A 21,731-nucleotide genomic window follows, 5' to 3' on the forward strand; every position below is an offset into this window, starting at 1 on the left:
AGAGAGACACATGTTAGATATAGAAGAGAAATTTCAGCTGACATATATAGAATACAAAGACACAAATACAGACATTAGACCATTCTTGCATAGACCGCCAAATAACCCACAAGTCGAAACAACAATAAAAACTATCAACACAATCATACACAACAAAATAAATGAAAACACAACTACTGGTTTATATAGGAGCACTCACTACACTAAATATACACACTAGGCAGAGATCAGAACAAACCAACACACAGAAGAAACCCACAAAACCAGCATGGCAACACAGGCTACAGATCAGAATAGAAAAACTGAGAAAAGACATCGGGCAGCTAACACAATTTATAAGAAATGAAATATCAGACAAAAAACGAAAAAGGTTAGGTAAAATCTCACAACAAGAAGCAATAGAGCAATTAGATGAAAAAAAGCAGAAATTGCAAGCATTGGCCAAACGACTTAGAAGATACAAGAAAAGTGAAAATAGAAGGAAACAAAACCAAACATTCAACACAAACCAAAAGAGATTTTACCAAACAATGGATAACACACACATTAAAATAGACAATCCACCAAACATAACAGACATGGAACACTTCTGGAGCAGCATATGGTCAAACCCGGTACAACATAACAGACATGCACAGTGGATACAAGCAGAAACACACACATACAAGATGATACCACAAATGCCTGAAGTGATAATTTTGCAACATGAAGTCACCCGAGCAATTAATTCTACACACAATTGGAAAGCCCCTGGAAATGATAAAATAGCAAATTACTGGCTAAAGAAGTTCACCTCAACACATTCACATCTAACTAAATTATTTAACAGTTACATTGCAGACCCATACACATTCCCTGATACACTTGCACATGGAATAACCTATCTGAAACCTAAAGATCAAGCAGACACAGCAAACCCAGCTAAATATCGCCCCATAACATGCCTACCAACAATATACAAAATATTAACTTCAGTCATCACACAGAAATTAATGACACATACAACACAGAACAAAATTATAAATGAAGAACAAAAAGGCTGCTGCAAAGGAGCACGAGGATGTAAAGAGCAACTGATAATAGATACAGAGGTGACATATCAAGCTAAAACTAAACAAAGGTCCCTACACTACGCATACATTGATTACCAAAAAGCCTTTGATAGTGTACCCCACTCATGGTTACTACAGATATTGGAAATATACAAAGTAGATCCTAAATTGATACAGTTTCTAAACACAGTAATGAAAAACTGGAAAACCACACTTAATATCCAAACAAATTCAGATAACATCACATCACAGCCAATACAGATTAAGCGTGGAATATACCAAGGAGACTCATTAAGTCCTTTCTGGTTCTGTCTTGCTCTGAACCCACTATCCAACATGCTAAATAATACAAATTATGGATACAATATTACTGGAACACACCCACACAAAATCACACATTTGCTATACATGGATGATCTAAAACTACTGGCAGCAACAAATCAACAACTCAACCAATTACTAAAGATAACAGAAGTATTCAGCAATGATATAAATATGGCTTTTGGAACAGACAAATGTAAGAAAAATAGCACAGTCAAGGGCAAACACACTAAACAAGAAGATTACATATTGGATAACCACAGCGACTGCATAGAAACGATGGAAAAAACAGATGCCTATAAATACCTAGGATACAGACAAAAAATAGGAATAGATAATACAAATATTAAAAAAGAACTAAAAGAAAAATATAGACAAAGACTAACAAAAATACTGAAAACAGAATTGACAGCAAGAAACAAGACAAAAGCTATAAATACTTATGCTATGCCAGTATTGACCTACTCATTTGGAGTAGTGAAATGGAGTGACACAGACCTAGAAGCACTCAATACACTTACACGATCACAATGCCACAAATATAGAATACATCACATACATTCAGCAACAGAAAGATTCACATTAAGCAGAAAGGAAGGTGGAAGGGGATTTATAGATATAAAAAACCTGCATTATGGACAGGTAGACAATTTAAGAAAATTCTTTCTAGAACGAGCAGAAACTAGCAAAATACACAAAGCAATCACTCATATAAATACATCAGCTACACCATTGCAATTTCATAACCACTTCTACAACCCTTTAGATCACATAACATCAACAGATACAAAGAAAGTAAATTGGAAAAAGAAAACACTACACGGCAAGCACCCGTATCATCTAACACAGCCACACATAGATCAAGATGCATCCAACACATGGCTAAGAAACGGCAATATATACAGTGAGATGGAAGGATTCATGATTGCAATACAGGATCAAACAATAAACACCAGATATTACAGCAAGCATATTATTAAAGATCCCAATACCACAACAGATAAATGCAGACTTTGCAAACAACAAATAGAAACAGTAGATCACATCACAAGCGGATGTACAATACTAGCAAATACAGAATACCCCAGAAGACATGACAATGTAGCAAAAATAATACACCAACAACTTGCCATAAAACATAAACTAATAAAACAACACGCTCCCACATACAAGTACACACCACAAAATGTACTGGAGAATGATGAATACAAATTATACTGGAACAGAACGATTATAACAGATAAAACAACACCACATAACAAACCTGACATCATACTCACCAATAAAAAGAAGAAATTAACACAACTAATTGAAATATCCATACCCAACACAACAAATATACAGAAGAAAACAGGAGAAAAAATTGAAAAATACATCCAACTGGCTGAGGAAGTCAAGGACATGTGGCATCAGGATAAAGTCGACATTATCCCAATTATACTATCAACTACAGGAGTCATACCTCACAATATCCACCAGTACATCAATGCAATACAGCTACATCCAAACATATATATACAACTACAAAAATCTGTAATTATTGATACATGTTCAATTACCCGAAAGTTCCTAAACGCAATATAACATATACCATACAGTTACAAGGAAGTCACGCTTGACCGAGCTCCGCGTCACGTTCCATTTTTAACCAGACTTAAGTCTGAGAAAAAAAAAGTCAATAATAATAATAATAATCAATATTTGTATAGCATTTTTGAACAAACCCCTACTCTGTTTTATCTAAGTAATCCTTCAATGTATAAAATGTACTGCATAACAAGTACTTTTTAGCTGCCTTTTTAAATAAGTGTATTTTTGAAATTTCTATAATCTCTTTTGGTTATTTATTGTACAGTTTTATTCCTTGGTAGAAAATGCTGTTTTGAGTTTTATGTTTATTTTTTCTTGGTAAATGTAAGTTGAGTCTCTCTCTTGTTGCAAGGTCATGGACAGAACTGTTTGTGTAGTAATTACCAATGTTATTTTTTATGTGTACAACTGACTGGTAAATGTATTCACATGGAGCAGTTAAAATCCCCAGTGTTTTGAACAGATCTCTACAATGAACTCAACTAGTATTTTTGGTTATTATTCTTATAGCTCTTTTCTGGAGTTTGAAAATTGTGTTCATATTTTGTGCATTTGTTCCCCAAAAAAGAATGCCATAGCTAAGAATTTAGTGTACATATGAATAATATGTAACTAGAAGACACTGCATGTTACACACTGGTGGCCATTCATCCTGGAGGACAGCTGGTTGGTAGTCGTACCAATATGAAAAGCTGTGCAATGATTGCAGTAGAGCTGGTAAATGACAGGGGTGCTTTCACAGGTGGCTTGGCTCCTGATGGGGTAAGATAATTATTATTATTATTCTCTAACTACTGGAGATAAAGTGCAAATCCTTTTTCTTGTTGAGTGAATGACACAAAAGATTTAATTCATTAAGTGTGACTGATAACTAATTTGCTCTTCTTCAACCAATCCAAATACATTTAAGCATTATGCTACAACACGAACTTCTACATAACGTTTTAAATGAAATGAGACCACTGAATGAAAGGTCTTCGGTTTTCAGTTTAAACTAAAGACTTTCATTTTAGTAAACCTTTATTGTTCAGTGACGGAATAACAGGACACTAAATTTCAGTGGACTTTACTAATACACATACATTTTCTATAAAAGTAAAGCTTCGTGAGGCCAAGTGAGAAGCTTCTGAAATAAATAATCCAGTACACTGGCATGCAAGCCACAAAAGTGGTGTCAAATCAAAACATTTGTAACGGGCTTGGAGAGACAGGACATTTTTTTCCCCTTATGGCATCTGTTCTTTTAATAAGCAAGTGTTCTGTGGGCACTGAATATTTGCATAGCTAATTTTCGACTTATAAATGAGCAAATATCATTCAGTGTGTGTGTGTGTGTGTGTGTGTGTGTGTGTGTGTGTGTGTGTTTCATATAAAAATATTTTTACAGGGAAGAAATTATTTCTTCTACAAGTTAACATTTTGAGACTAAAGAAAGATTTTCTTATAACGATAGGAACTGGTCAAAATTGAAAGAAAAAAAAAATGCTCTTCACAATAAATTTTCTGACAGTTTTAGCAGTGTGACAAATATAGATGATCTAGCAGAATCAAAACCTGTTTTACTGAAGCTAACTATGAACACTGTTCACCCTTCTATATTTGTACGAGTACCAAGAAGTTATTAGGTAGGACGAACGAGCTTAGAGAGTGTATCATGACAACACACAATATCCTGTTGCACAGCGTTCTCTACAACATGACAGACAAGGCCTCAATGTCCCTTTCATCACATGTGCCATATGGGATCTCCCTCCTGACACCAGTCTCTCAGAACTCTGCTGGTGGGACTGGCATTACAACAAATGCTTGGTTCTCACCACCCTCTTGGCATAAATTTATGTTAATTTCTATGGTCTCAGCAGTTTTTTTCCCAATGCCTATTCCTTTTCAACAGTCCCCTTTTATTTTTCTATATCTTTTATTTTTCAACACTATATTTTTGATCTCCCACCCCCTTCACCTGTCTACCATGTATAATGATCTTAGCTTGCCACTCTTATTGACTCTTGCATGATGGTTTTTTTCTTCTTTTTTTGTAATCTCTGTTTTGATTATTACCCTATTTTCCAACATTAAGTTCTCAGGTTTACAAACCTAGTCCAGTGCAGGCACCAGCAGTCAATCCTTCCTTCTCATACCGTACAGTAAGTCTCCCCTGACAAGGTTCTGAGTAACTTTGCCATAACCTTCCCCATTTCATAAACTTCACCAGTCTTCTCCATCACCCCTCTTTCTTTCCCTTCAACCGATCTGCCAGAAGAAGGAGCCAATGGCTCAGAAAGTTAGCATGTTTCCATATCCAACTGGCAAGTAGATTTTTTATGCATCCAATTTTATTACATTTTCAAACATTGATTAGTTTCATTGGTATAAACAAGGTGGGAAGTTAAAAATAACTGTGGCACTGGACAGAGGGGTAACAGTTGCACTACCAACCCAGTGCCAGACAACTGCCTTCCCACTGCAGCCCATAGAAGACATATGAGGTGGACACATGTGCAACATGAGTGCTCCTGGGCCTCCTGCCATCTATTACACAAGATCACCTAACATGAACAACTGAACTCTGTTTTCGAAATATTGTGCACATCTTTCACAACAATCCAGCCTTTGTCGCAGAAATCTTTGTCCAATTAGTGCGTTTCCCAAGAGGTCAGAATGAAATCAAACCCCAGCTGTGATGAATAAACTAAAAATTACTGCTACCAACAGTTTTCATATTGGATTGTAACAACTGTATCATCTTACAAATCAATACTCAAAATTTCATTTCATACAAGTTGAAAGCTAAATAATGTAAGTGCTTAGATCAAAACTTTTAACTCCTATAAAACCATGATGAAAAAAGTTGTCCAATTTATATTCTCTACAAACCTTCCCATTTGTTCAGCAATACTCATGAATCGGTGTGAGAATATGCTGAGTTGGATTGAATCTAGTTCAGTGCCAATCTTCTTCAGTTCTCCTGAGCCAATTGTTATCTTAACGTCTCCACTTGATGTTATGAGAGCAGTGCAGTCAGGTTCTACTAGAATGGTGCTGAGGTTGTCCATGATGATAGCAGGCCCTGCTATGGTGTGTCCAGCTTTCAGATCACTCAGTAAATATACTGATGTCTCTCTGTAGCCACCCTCAAAATAGACTTTTGTTACCTAAAATAGAGAAAACTGCATTAAAAGAACAACTGTTACTGTTTTATTGTGTGCTAGAAAAACTATGACAGTATTCAATCCAATCAGTACAGAAATGAATAAAATTTGTATGAACACTGGCTTCCATGTTTCCTTTGCTTAATTCTGAATATTTCACATGGCTTGCTCCACGGATATATATGTGTCCTCTTGTGTGCAAATTACATTGACAACTTTGTATAGAAATATATTCCTTGCAAATATTTTCGCTTTTTCAGAGGCCATGAAAAATAGCTCATCAAAATGTCATCTTCACTACAAAATTCTATTCTGATTTGGAAATGATCAACCAGTTTCTCCTTCAAATCTATGAGCTTCCAAAGCCATTATCTGAAAATGTATCTGCTTCATGGAATTCCATCCAAATGCTATGTAAATCTTATAGTATTTCCTAAGACAATGCCAGTGGCATTCTGCTTAAGCCCTAAGTTGTCCCTACACCTCTCACTAATCTTCCGATTCACATCTCTATGAAAAGCAATTCAAATATCCCTGCCCTTCCACCAAAAACCAAATTAGTGTGATTGAAAGTAATCACATAGTTCATCATCGTTCACAAAGCAGTATCTATACCATAAGTAACACTGAACTCTCTTTAAAAATTAATTGGCATGAACCACTGATTTACACAGACAATATGCACAATCCTTTAACAGTCATATGGGTACACAGGTGTACATTTAAACAAGTGAGTTATTGTAACAAGTGACTTACTTTCACCATATATTAGCATGATATAGAGTTAGAGTCCCTGGTCTATTTCATTCATTATGTCTTTATGCAACTTGTTCTATAATCATCTGATTTATACAGCTACATTATTAAACAGTTCTTTTACATATTGATAATTTGTGTTGAATAATGTATGTGTATCTTATTGTTGTCACTAACTACATTGCTATTAAATTAAGCACTGAAGAATGCACTAGGGACCAAAGCACTGATGCACAACATGTCTGGCATTACTGCATTACTTGCCGGAGAGCTGTGCAGGATAAGGTAACTGACTGACGAAGCAAGGGAAAGCTCTGCTTGCCATGAATGGCATGGCATTGGATACGGTTCAAGTCTCTGAATGTCCATCTTTTCACAGTTGGTTGTGGGACGTCAGTTGTTCAGTACAGAATGTCAAATCAAACACCTTTCACCCGTCTAAATTTCCAAATTGTTATTTTATTGGGCTACCAGTTTTGGCAATACATTACGCTATCTTCAGATGATGTTTGAAGGGATCACTGTCACAAAAATCCACGGATACCAGTCTTTGAATGTTGGCCCCTATTTCAATTGGACCAAAGATGGGAATCTTCCCACATGTTGGTTCAGGTACTTGAAGATGGTGTAACATATTGCCGAAACCGAAAGCCAAATAAAATAACAATTTGGAAATTTCGATGGCTGAAAAATGTTTGATTTGACATTTGGATACAATTCAGCTTCCGAGTCTCAAAGCTTCTAGAACATTGGTGTATTTATGCATCTGGTGAACTTACGTAATGGCATAGTTTATCTGTAAGTACAGTCCTTGGTTAAAAGGATGGAACTGTCGATTTAGCCCAGGACCATTCAACTTTTACTCTATGAAGCAGCAAGATTTTGCTTTCACTCTATGAGTCACGAGCGCTGGGAGCAGGAGTGCTCACCAGTAGAAGTAGTGTCCTGCAGCAGCATTGTCTAATGTATTACGCAGTGCACAGCAAACCAAAGCTCATTCTATCAGTGATAGAACATGCCTCTGCCAGGCACTTTATTGTGAATAGCAGAGTAATCGTGTAGATGTAGATGTAAATGTAGATAGCAGCGTTGTAAATTGAAGACAGCCAGTTGACCACACTCTTTGTTTGCCAACTCACACTACACCCATGGGCCAGGTAGCCCCTCACTCTTCCCACTGTTATCATCAGTCATTCTGTGTATCTCATATGGCTCCACACTATCAAACAGCCTCATTCAATGGTCCCATCTTAGGCAAACATGGGGGAGACACACGGTATTTATACATTTCGAGTGTGCTATTATGAAATGGAGAATGAGATGAATGTTATGTTCCTCTGCCTTATCCTGTATCTTCAAAGGGTCAGCAAGTTAATTTTGGCAATATTAATCATATAGGATGGCCAGACACTCTTGCTGTCTTCCTCCCCAAGATGGATCTGTGCACCCCACCTGTCTGCAACTAGTGTTATCCCACGTGAAAGTGTGAAAATGTTTTTGAACTGTTCGCGAATCATGTAACAGGGGCAGTACACAGGTACCAGCCCAGAAGTTAGATGTGGGAAACTGTCTAGAACCATATCCAGGCAGGTCGGCACACTAGACCTCATCATCAATCTGTTCAACAAATTCAATCTGTGGCTGGGGCAGCTTCCCGAAATCCAGAAGCAGGATGCTAATGAGCATGGCTGTTGACCAGGTCAATAAGAGTAATGCCTATCTGCTTGCAACATCTGTGTTAAGTTTCAAAGACATGTGTTAGACAAAGTTTAATTAGCAATCAATCTGATACAACTTAACTGAAGTGATAAATAGGGATGCCATCATCTTTTTAGGGAAGAAGGTGTTACGAAGAAGAAGGTGTTGCACTGGAGTATCTTCCAGAGTTGTCAGTGAGTGAGATCTAACCAGAAGCCATTGTTGCTGATAGATCTTATGCTGTCAGTAGCTCCACAGAAGCGGCATTATTAACATGATATACTGTAATTTGATGTCATCTATTTTGCCAAAGGCAGCTCACATACAATTGCCACGATCCAGCCTCCACTGGTATCAAAGATGGATGCATACTTCTAAAGCTATTCTTCAATGTGCTATCACTTCACACCTGTGCTGCCTTATCAAAAGTTTTAAATTGTTGATGGTAACATGCTTCTGAGCACTGCAGCCTCCCTGAAAGTATTCTGGTTCACACTATTGATTTCTGAGTAACAGTTGACAGTAGTTTATAGCCAATGGAAAATTGCTCTGGATGCAGTAAATGTGTATGAGTGATACAGTAGAAAGCAGTTTAATGTGAACAGTACCTTCGGTTTACGAGTTGCTGCAATACAATAAACTGTTTTATAATGTCTTATCAGAGGTATTAGGAGTGTGTGTGGAAATGCACACACTTTGAATTATTTTGGAGTGTTTTTTGTGTCATGTACTCTTTTTAGGAGGCCACAGTGCTTCCAATTAAATTCTGCTCTTTGTTAAATCATAGTTCTGTCCTTATTTTTCTGCTACAACAAATCTTTTCCAGATGGATGTACTCAATACCCCTTAATTATTTGTGTAGTGGAGAGAGAATGTGCTTTCTGCAAAGCCAAGCAGGTACGGGTGGTGCAGAGCCTGTGAACTCATCTGCAGGGTGGCCCACAGTGCGAAGGTACCTAGGCACAACCAAAGGTATGGATAGGTTTCCTTAATTGGCCCTACCATGCCACCACCGCTATGCACTTACTTGTCAAAAAATACTGACACGCACACACTCCTCTGTGATTAAATTAAATTCTGTGTAACACTTATCTGCAGATCATCCTCCCCTTTTATGAGCTTCTTTTTCTTCTTCTTCAATGCTGTAAATTCTACCCTTACACTTCTGTTAAGTCTGCTCTGTCTTCCACCACTCACACTTGAATTTTTTCTACCTCTGAATTACTCTCTCCTTACTTTCCATTACCCTGTACTTCTTTTTATATGTTATACAATATCATATTATTTGTATCTTTCTATAAAACTGAGTTGAATTACATCTCAAAATAATGTTGTGTAATGTTACCTTGTCTGGAACTGGAGGCTCAGTAGCTGTTTCCACTTTATGATCTATATCTATCATGGACTTCCCAATACCTCTCACTCTTATGTCATCCACAACAATAGCTCTACCAGCAATTGTAAATCCAAACTCACGTTGGTATCTGTGGAAATAATTGGCAAATATTACACATATATTTCAGTAACGTGCTTCATCATAATTTACAGATCAGTTACCATCTTCTTTCACACAAAGATGGAAAGGACAGAAAAATAAAAGCAGTATAAATACAGTTTTGGTTTAAATATCCCACAGACTGCTTAACATGCAATTTATTTATCCATCAATTCATTCTGCCTATAGCATTCTGCTCCATTCCACGAAAGAAAATGTTCAGAGATGTGGAATGAATCAAATATGTCACACAAGAAATCACAAAAATTTAATCTGTATACCACATTATCAATAAACTGTCACTATACTACTTAAAGTTATTCACATGTGTGCCAGTCAAATTTTAGTAAGTCAGTTAAAAAAAAGTGTTACTTTGGAAAAAAGTTGCTGCCTCCTCAACTGTACTATTAAGCCACACTAGACCACAGTATTCAGCAACAGGGTAGATGAGCCCTAAGGAAGAACATCATATGTAATAGATCTTGCACTCCATAAGGTACCATTCTGCTTCTGTATGACGTTATTGTACAATCTCAGCTTTGCTGCAGTGTTTTCTGTGTGTTTCTTGTAGGATAAGGTTCTATCCAGAGTACTTCTAGATATTTTTGGAAGTCTTGGTGGTGGAGGACTTGATCATTAAAAGTATTAAAGGTGATCTAGTTTTGCACTCACTATTCTAGTGTTAAGATCTTTTTGGGTTTGGTGTTAATCTCAACTTTTTAAAGTATTCATGCACTGTACTTATATCTGCAGATAGTATCTCTTCATCAGCTTCAAGACTTCTCTGCTGAGTGGCCAAAGCCAAACTGTCTGCAGAAATGAACTTCCTCAACTCTGTTTCAGGAAAATCAGTCGTACGTAAGTTGAAATGTGCCTACAACCCATTTACATACAGTACATTACTGCTTGTCACAGTGCTCTATGGTGAACACTTCCACTTGCCATGCAGGTAAAAGAACTTTTAAACCCTTGAATCTAGACATTTTATTTTGAATTACTTGGGCTTTCCAGTTCTTGCTTTATATTAAAAGCTTGTGGCATATCTTCCCACCAGAGCACAAAACTATTCTGAACCCTAGACAAGCTGGCAAAGTCTACTTAAAATTTATTTTTGTGTCTTGTATTCTGGTTACATACATCACAGTTCAGGTGAAAGTGATTATTATTGCCAGCATCAAAAACCATTATGGAGTGAATGTATTTAGAAGATTCTTAAAAAGGGCTTCTTCAAATTGCACATTTATTTACTTCACACAAGATTCTTACTGCTTGATTCTGCTGAATGGACACTTCACAAAACCTTCCCTTTGTAATGGAACATAGGAACGCTATTATACAATAAGTTGAGATTAGGACTAAATTTGTTTCTGACTGCATAACTAGTCTTCAATTTCTTTCTATAGTGTCATGATCAATTTTTGAACTACCAAGACTCATCCTCAGATGTATCCGGTATATATATGTTTAACCAAATACGAGATATGTTTCTCCTAGTATCACAGATTGCTGTCATCACTATCCAGTCACAGTATGTACTGTGAAACCAGTAACCACAGCACCAACTGGTAAGTGACTGCTCAGGGACTGGCAACAGATTGCACAAAGAATTCATCAAAATATCTTTCTTGGCATAGGAAAATGGCTGAAACCAGTTATGTTCATCAAGTAGCACATAATCACAGCAAAACACACCAGAATATTGAATTTGGCAGTCATCAAAACAGTAGGAGATGTGGAAACAGATCTCAAAGCTGCTACATGTTTATCTATGTCTGAAGCAGCAGAAACCACAGTTGAGATCAAGAGTGTACAATAATGTCACTCACTCCTGTCAAATCATGGGCAAACCACATCAAGACTTATATTTATATAACCCAAAAACTGTTAAATATTTGTCAGATAATATTAAAACATATATTAAGTTACAACTATCAGTTTTTGTGGAAACAAACCTTTGGAGAAAAGTCTCCTTAAAGTCACCGTGTTTACATTCAGACACTGAATTCTTGCTCATTTTACGAGGGCAACACATTAGTGCACAATCTGTTCCTTCGTATCGAAGATGCAGAAATGGTTCAGTGTCAATTTGCTCAGTAGCAAACCCCTGTTCCATTAATTTCTGCCGACACTCTGCTTCTAGTGCATCAAGACGTTCATCTAGATAAGTAAATGAATCTGTGGGAGAAAAAAAAGAAACATACTCACACATATCATAATATGGTTCATAGCTGAAACATACAATGTTGTGAAGCAATTGTTGTCTCAGAAAGGCTAATAGATTATGAAATACAATGCTAAAAATAAATGACGTCTTTCAAAGCTATATCATAGTAGGCTCTCTCAAAACACATTTTGCTGTCACATGAAGTTGTGTTGTAATGTTTTCAGCTTTATTTCTTGTCATGTCACCACCACCATGCAAATGACATTCACTCTTGGATAAAGACCTCTCACAGACTATTCCATGCAATCATGTTGTTCTTGCATTTTTTTGTCATCTGTAATTAGGTCATTATCCGAGTATTTACTTACAAGAAGTAGTCAATAAATCTTTCCATTTTGAGTCTAATTGTCTTGGGGTAGTGGTATGACTAAGTATGCCCACCAGTCTCTAGATGACACCATTCTCTTCACTTGTAGCTGGTTTCAAAGTTATTGCATCAGTTTGCTTTGCAAAGCATGGCTGTGCCCTACCTGCATCCTACTCCGTTTGCACCAATGAAGTACAGTGTTTTGTAACCCCCCCCCCCCCCTTTTATTGTCACACAATCTAAGATGAACTGAACCCCACAGCATACTTTTCCACATGGGAGAATGTTTCGTTTCCACAGCAATGTGTTTACCAGTTACTCAAGACACAAATATAAAATGCTCTTTGTTTTTGTACTGCATTAAGCATTAGCTGTGATAAGGCTTTCAACAAATGCAGTTTGAAAACTGAGAACATTTTGTCCAGTAATTTAAATTCTTTGTTCCACTCTACAATTTCATATACAACTTGCAAATGATACATTCTGCTTTACCCACTACCAAAGGCAGCTTCTTCCTTTGCCTGATTAAAATCCAATGTTTTTTTATGTGGTTGATGCTTGGACAATTCCTGAAAATAAAATAAGAATTAATAGCTTAACAGTATTATGGATTAAAATTACCTTGCTCATACAATTTTGCACATGGTTCTTGGGCCTCGTGAACAACATCTGCAAGAGCCATACCAAATGCTGAAAGAATTCCAGCGTATTTGTGAACAAATACAGTTCCCATTCCAAGTGCACGAGCAATTGAACATGCATGCTGCCCTCCTGCTCCTCCAAAGCAGGCCAGTACGTGCCGGGAAGTGTCGTAACCCTTTGCCTAGCCAAAATAAAAGTGCAATACAAATGCTAGTCCTTAAATTTATACTGAGATGAAACAGAGAAAATAAAATAATTTTCTATTTCTAACAGTTCAGATCAATTTACTGATCCAACAGAAAGCATTGTATACACTGCTATCACTAAATGAATAGGAGTAAACAGCAGACTGTTGTAAAGATAAGAACATAACATAAAAATTTATAAACAATGAATGTAAAAATGTAAGGCCTCACTTTGTACAATTCATTAAGTCCTTAACCATATACAATGCCACCTTTTTAATTCCATTTTATGGCATCCTGGCATACATGAAAGTTTTTAATGACAGACAGATATTTATAACTAATACAAATTTTGCTGATTTTTGTACTGTGACAATCATTCATTTGTTTATAACCTTTTTTTGTTTATAAGGTCTGCTGGTTTGCAGTTCTGCTGGTTTTCTTTTGGTCCAGTGAAACAAAGAATAAATAATAAATGAACAGTCATAATTTTGAGCTTTTGTAAAACAGCCTTCAAGCTTGTGATTAGTTGCATTTTGTCAGTGATGTTCCCTGTTGGTAGCCATCTGGTTATTCGTGCAGCAGTATAGATGCAGCGTACCTGGTAGATTACATGTTTACTTTCACAGCTAAACAGAATAGAACAGAGTATTCGGCCGCACCTTTGATGGAATAGGACTTGCACGTGAATGGACAGGTGGTGCACAGGTGGACCAGCCACCATTCATCCACAAATAGGTGGTTGCCCATCCTCTTTGCTGTTTCAATCCCAGAATTTCCATAAGCAAAATATAGTTTATTCAATGACTTGAAAAAGAGGACAGTGGTAATTCATATGAAGAAAATATGCAGGCTACAAGACCTGCACTTCATCTGTTCATTTCATTAGAGCCACCCACTGCCTTCAACAGAAATTGGGCACAGCTGCACAATGTCCTCTGCACTGACAACACTTGACCAATCAACAATGACAAGACAAATTGTAAGTAGTGCATGGAATGTACTCAATCAATTTATGTAGCAGACATACTACATATGAATGAAATAAGTATTGCTGTCAGTAAAATTGAAAAAAGCTTCAAGGCCCCGATGGAATTCCCATCAGATTCTGTACTAAATTTGTGGCTGAATTAGCCCCTCTTCTGACTATAATCTATTGCATATCCCTCAAACAAAAAACAATGCCCTGTTCTTGAAAAAAAAGCACAGGTCACACCCATCTATAAGAAGGGTAGAAGAAGTGATCAACAAAACTCTCATCCAATATTCCTGACATTAATTTGTTGTAGAATCTTAGAAAATATTCTGAGCTCGAATGTAATAAGGTACTTTGAACACAATGATCTCCTCAATGCTAACCAGCCTGGATTCCGAAAACATCGATCATGTGACACCCAACTCTCACTTTTTTCATATGACATACTGAAAGCTATGGATCAAGGCAATCATGTAGATACAGTATTTCTTGATTTCTGAAAAGCATTTGACTCAGTGCCACACCTAAGCTTATTGTCAAAAGTATGATTATATGGGGTACCAAGTGAAATTTGTGACTGGACTGAGGACTTTTTGGTGGGGAGGAAGCAACATGATATCTTGGATGAAGAGTCATCATCAGATGTAGAAGAAGCTTTAGGTGTGCCCCAGGGAAGTGTGGTGCGACCCTTTACATTCCTGTTGTATGTCAATGACCTTGCAGAAAATATTAATAGTAACCTCAGACCTTTTGCAGATGATGCAGTTATCTATGACCTAGTATTGTTGCAAAGAAGCTGCATAAATATTCAGTTAGATCTTGATACGATTTTGAAGTGGTGCACAGATTGGCAACTTGCTTTAAATGTGCAGAGCAGAAATGTAAGCTATGCACTTCACAAAATGAAAAAAAAGTAGTATTCTATGACTAGAATATCAGTGAGTCACACTTGGAATCAGCCAAATCATACAAATAGCTGGATGGAACACTTTGTAGGGACATGAAATGTAATGGTCACATAGGTTCCATCATGGTCAAAGCAGGTGGTAGATCCAGTTTATTGGTACAATACTGGGGAAGTGCAATCAATCTACACAGGAAACTGCTTACTTACAAATCACTCATGCGACTGATTCTAGAATATTGCTCAAATGTTGTGGGACCCATACCAAATAGGGCTACATACGGGACACTGAACGTATACAGAGATGCCCAGAATGAATGATCACAGGCTTGTTTGATCTGTGGGAGAATGTCACACAGATACTGCAAGAACTGAACTGGAAGAATCTTCAAGATAGATGTAAACTATCCTGAGAAAGTCTGTTAACAAAGTTAACAGAACCAGCTTTAAATGATGACCCATATACCTATGGTGGTTTGCAGAGTATACATGTAGATACTTTCCACAATAGAGAAACAGCAAACTACTCTCCAAGTGGCAGCACACAGAAACACAAAGAACTGTCATCTTTCTGAACCACAGCCCCTTCTGTCATAATGGAGGCATGAGTCAGAGTACAAGACATTTCTAAGGCTTTAGCATATGTGAAAAGCCACCCCAACCCCAGTTCAAGCGAGGTGTACCTGACAGAGTAAGAGGGAAAAAGTAATTGGCTCTTTTTCTTTCACAGACTAAGTCACCATTGTTCTATTTGGGTCATCAAACAGGCTTCTATTCTATATTTTGCTTTTTGCCATACCTTTATTATAAGCATTTTTTTGGTGCCCAGTCCTATTGTACAGGAAGATTTGGTCCAAAAATATTTCACTACAGACCCTGAATAGCAACTGATTTCTTCTGATTTCAGATGGTGCTAAGCACTATGTGATCAAAAGTATCTGGACACCTAGATGAAAATGACTTACAAGTTAGTGGCACCCTCCATCAGTAATGCTGGAATTCAATATGGTGTTGGCCCACCCTTAGCCTTGATGACAGCTTCCACTCTCGCAGGCATACATTCAGTCAGATGCTGGAAGGTTTCTTGGGGAATGACAGCCCATTCTTCGCAGAGTGCTGCACTGAGAAGAGGTATCGATGTTTGTTGGTGAGGCCTGGCATGAAGTCGGCATTACAAAACGTCCCAAAGGTGTCCTATAGGATTCAGGTCAGGACTCTCTGCAGGCCAGTCCATAACAGGAATGTTACTGTCATGTAACCACTTTGCCATAGGCCATTGATTATGAACAGATGCTCGATCATGCTGAAAGATGGAGTTGCCATCCCCGAATTGCTCTTCAACAGTGGGAAGCAAGAAGATGCTTAAAACATCAATGTAGGCCTGTGCTGCGATAGTGCCATGCAGAACACACAAGGTCTGCAAGCCCCCTCCATGAATAACATGACCACACCGTAACACCACCACATCCGAGTTTTACTGTTGGCACTAGGCACACTGACAGATGATGTTCACCGGTCAATCATCATACCCACACCTTACCATCGGATTGCCACATTGTGTACCATGATTTGCCACTCGACACAACATTTTTCCACTGTTCAATCATCCAATGTTTACGCACCTTACACCAAGCAAGGCGTCGTTTGGCATTTACCAGTGTGATGTGTGGCTTACGAGCAGCCACTCGACCATGAAATCCAAGTTTTCCCACCTAACTGTCATAATACTTAAAATGGATCCTGATGCAGTTTTTAATTCCTGTGTGATGGTCTAGATAGATGTCTGCCTAATTACACATTATGACCCTCTTCAACTGTCTGCGGTCTCTGTCAGTCATCAGTCATCAGTCAACAGACGAGGTCAGCCTGTACGCTTTTGTGCTGTCCGTGTCCCTTCATGTTTCCACCTCACTATTACATTGGAAACAGTGGACCTGGGGCGTTTAGGAGTGTGGAAATCTCGCTCACAGATGTATGACACAAGTGCCACCCAATCACCTGACCATGTTCGAAGCCATGAATTCCGCCGAGTGCCCCATTCTGCTCTCTCACAATGTCTAATGACTACTTAGATCGCCGATATGGAGTACCTAGCAGTAGGTGGCAGCACAATGCACCTAATATAAAAAACTTATGTTTTTGGGGGTGTCCGGATACTTTTGATCACATAGTGTATTAGCTAATACAGGTAGCCAATTAACAGGTGTAGGTCTAAGTGTTCCAGATAGTACTCTCATTGCTTCTCTCAGCTGAGGTAAGGTGGACAGGAACGCTTTACTGTCAGTCTCTCAGGCTCACTTTGAAAATGGCTGAACATTTTACTGCTGAAATACTAGCAGCAGACGAAGTCCGGTGATGAATGAATTCCTGTAATTTTACGGGCTACGATATTACTTTCCAGTATTTTATGAAGCGCAAAATTTTACATTTCTGAACATTTAAAACAAGTTGCCAACCTTTGCACCAGTTTAAAATATTATCATGAGGGACTGGATATATTTGTGCCACTTTCCTCCTCAGGTAATAGTTCATTACAGATAACTGCATGACCTGCAAAAACTCTGTCCACAGTGTGATGGACACAAACCAGTTGGGATTTATGGAATATAATGTATGAATGAATGAAGGAAGGGACACTTATGCTGTCCTGCATGCAGGCATCTAAAGTGGCCTAACTTAGTAAGCAGATACAGTGTTGGTCAGATAGGCAAGGTGAAGATTTGTGTTATGTCTTCAAACAGCAATGCTCAGTACCAGTTGGCTGTTACAGGTAATGACTGAATGTGTGCACATTTGCAGAAGCAATAAAAGACATTAGAGAATTAATGGAGCTACTATTATTGGTACTAACCACCCATTCACCCTTACACAACCCCATAGTCCACAATTCACCTATCCTGATCACATTGAAGTACGAATCCCTTATGTAACTAACAATTTTAATTGAGTAACACATTAAATACCCATTTGCTTTCTTTTAAAACTATGGACATCTCATTTGTTATAATTTAAATTTTTCCAATTTTACTGTACATCTATTGTGGATATTCTTCATATTTTAAGACAGTTGCAATTTATTGAATCATAATTAGTGAACAATTAAGATACAGCAAATTTGCAATTGGATACAGATACGATGATGGATCACACAGATAATTTTGTTTCAGCCTAACCCCAGATTATGGTTGTATCTCACCATCAGTGTGAAAATAAACACTTGTACCCTAGAACATGTGCCAAAGAGTGCACATTGTGCCCAAAACTTTTCCCACCATCTGATTTCATTTTCAGATAGTAATCAGGAAGAATAATTTTTGACATTCTTAATACTACCCCAAATTTTCTAATGTTACTGCCAGGGTCATTGTGCAATATGTATTTTGAGTGAAGTACCTGTAATATGGTGCTTCCTTTGTACTCAGATGTGGCCCTTGGAATTTTGAGGGTAAGGTCCACTGAGATTCGTGACATATTCCTTGTGCTGTACCATCCCACAATGAGCATTTCTGTGATTCTCTCCCACTGGCTGAAGAAACACATAATAAATTGTGCATCTCTTCCTTTTATTCATCAAAGTTAGTATCGATCCCAAATACATCAACAATTTTTTGAGTATGGGTCTACAAAAGCAAACTCCTTGACAGATGAATCACAGTTCATTAGGACTGTTCCGATAAATCGGAATCGGATGTATTCCTAACCCACAGCTTGACTAATACGGTGATTTTATCTAAAATTGTTTTGGGTGGATATTCTTAAATACTTGACGGCTGAGACTGAGTTCGAGGACTGATTTCCAATCATGCAGCCATTCAATTTTGGGCCTCTATCTTTTTTTACATACATTACATCCAATTTCTGTAAGTCAAGGGTCAGCCTGTCAGTTTTTACACCAAGCACCAATCATCTGCATGTCTTCCAACACTTCATAACCAGTTTCTAATGACATCAGCCTCATGAACACAGCTGTGATGTCTAGAAATACACGCAGGTGTTGTAGCTCACATAAGCCAGCAGTTACAGTTTCAGTCATCTCTAATGTGTCTTGCAGGATCAGCATATCAAGGTGCTTCTGTAAAAACTGTTTCTTCCATTCTGCTTGGCTTGCCAAACACTGTTACACAGCACAACAATGTCTATGTTTATACAGCTTCTCAAACTCACACCTTATTCATAACTTCTTTAATTAAGTCACCAACTGCATGCATTTAATTCTGTTATGTTAAAATCTGCTCTAGTGTAGGTCATCACCAGTGGAGGGGGTGGTACACATATATGGATACAGGAAAATAGGTGGCATATGCAGTGGGACACAATCCAACATACATATGATGGTATCTGGTGTCACACAGCTTCCAGAACCATCACAAAAGAGTCGCTAAATAACTTCAATTGTATGTCAATATTTCACATTGCAATATTGCCATTGTGACATACCTTTAATCATTTCTACTTCCCTTTAATGGATCTGGTTGATTACAAACAACTTAATGTTGTCTTGTGATTATAATGTCTAGCAGTGTACAAGAAGGAAGAGATATTGCTAAATCTAATTAGTATTAAGTTAGCCTTCAACTAAATCTCTTCTCTACAACACTCACGTAGACTCGAGCAACCAAATCTAATTTTATGAAAAAAGAAAAAAAAAAAAACTACCTGAAAAGCCAAAATCCATCTTGTTTTTGAAGAACAATTAACTACATTCAACAGTGACTGAATAGTGTTACCTGTGTAAGGGCTCTGATTGGGCGACACATGGTTTCATTTGCAACCTTAATGAATCCCATAGCAACTTCTTCAACAGACATTGCATCTTTCTTCAAAAGTTCAGTCTCCTGACTTGTCAGGAAGTTGTTTATCTGTAAATGAAAAATAAAATACTGATAACGTAAAATGATTTATTTAGCATACATAGTGAATGATACTTCAGTCCTTAAAAAATATTGGTATGTTACAGATAACCTTTTGTTGAAAGAAGTATTCAAAGTACCAGATCTTCTTCTTCTTCTTCTTCATCTTCTACTTCTTCAAAGCCCTAAAATGCAAGATAGCTTCCAATGCTTCTTTTGCAATGTGCACAACTAAATATACAGCTTGCACTCCTGCATAACCACTGACCACTTAAAATTTGTTACTCAATTACTTCATTTAGTTTCAATTGCTTTCTGAAGCAGTGTTGTGTTGTTGTTCAACAGGAATTAAAAGAAATGATCATAGGGTGATATTGGGTGGGAGATCCCATGTGGAGTTCTTCGGCCATCTAATGCGAGTCTTTATTTGACTCAGTTTCTGCAATTTGCAGATCGATGATGATGAGGACAACATAACATCTACTCCCCAAGAGGATACAATCTCTGACCTGGCTGGGACTCTAATCTGGGCCTCCTGCATGGTAGTCAGCCACACTGACTTGTCAGCTAAGGAGATGGACAACGAATGCAAAATATATCAAGCCACTTTCAATTATCAGTTCCACTTCATCTTCTCTTTATCTATGAAGACAACATTCACCCCTTGCCTCAACTTTTTTCATTATAGCCCATTTGTTCTGGTCTAACCTCTAGCTGACCCCTCCCCTTCCCCCTCCCCCCGCCCCCGATTCTTCCGTAACTAGCATATTAACTTATTTCCCACACACTGCAACCTGCAATAGTCTCGTCCAAGTTCCATAATCCACAACTTTCCCCTCAGTTTGAAAATGAATCCTATTTCAGGTCTTTATCTTGGCAGATACACTAATACACCAGTCAAATTTTCTTTGAACAAAAATTTCTCTTTATTTTTCTACATACTCTAGATCTGCACTCAGATAAGACTAATAAGGGTCCAACACACAACTGCAATACTGAACATGAGGCTTAGTTAAGGAATTGTAGTTTTTGAAATGCCTTGTTGCTTGGAATAGTACCCCATTTAACAATAATGTGTTTCATGAACAAAACCAGAGACATTCGACACCAGGTGTTACACTACATATTTTAAATTTATTAACACCACAAGCAGCTCTCCTGCAAATAATACTCAAGGGAAAAACTAGCTGGCAGCCTTGCGCGAACAGTGTTTAAGAACCTATAGCAGGACACATATGCCACAAAAATGGATCAATATTAGGCATGGCATGAACAGAAAATCACAAAGTGAACACATGATGTAAGTTTCTACATATTTTTGATATTAGTCCAAATTATTTTGGAGATACACCCATAATTGAAACAGACATTTTGACCCTTATCAGGGTGACTAAGCTGCTGGTTTCAGAGGCACTGTTCCCTGCCTTCCCTCCCCAGCTGCAAACCCATGCCACATGACAGTTTTCTTGTGATTGCTTTTTTATGTTGGTATATTGGATACTACACTAGAAACAACAACAAAATTAAGGCAACATTTGAATGTTTTACACAATCAAGTAATCATGGCATCAATCAACTGTCT

At 37.7% G+C, this 21,731-nt stretch overlaps 1 protein-coding gene across 1 annotated transcript in view; it reads right to left on the reverse strand.

The window, feature by feature from the left end:
• LOC126091934 (5-oxoprolinase) overlaps positions 1–21,731 on the reverse strand; it is a 158,327-nt gene that overhangs the window by 69,802 nt on the left and 66,794 nt on the right. Inside the window, exons 7-11 of the mRNA XM_049907256.1 lie at positions 20,027–20,158; positions 13,214–13,415; positions 12,014–12,236; positions 9,912–10,050; positions 5,838–6,115 (exon numbers count right to left, since the gene is read on the reverse strand). Of these exons, the coding sequence (XP_049763213.1) occupies positions 5,838–6,115; positions 9,912–10,050; positions 12,014–12,236; positions 13,214–13,415; positions 20,027–20,158 (974 nt within the window). The remainder of the gene's footprint in view (positions 1–5,837; positions 6,116–9,911; positions 10,051–12,013; positions 12,237–13,213; positions 13,416–20,026; positions 20,159–21,731) is intronic.

Source organism: Schistocerca cancellata, chromosome 7, assembly GCF_023864275.1.
Source record: "Schistocerca cancellata isolate TAMUIC-IGC-003103 chromosome 7, iqSchCanc2.1, whole genome shotgun sequence".
Classification (NCBI taxonomy): domain Eukaryota; kingdom Metazoa; phylum Arthropoda; class Insecta; order Orthoptera; family Acrididae; genus Schistocerca; species Schistocerca cancellata.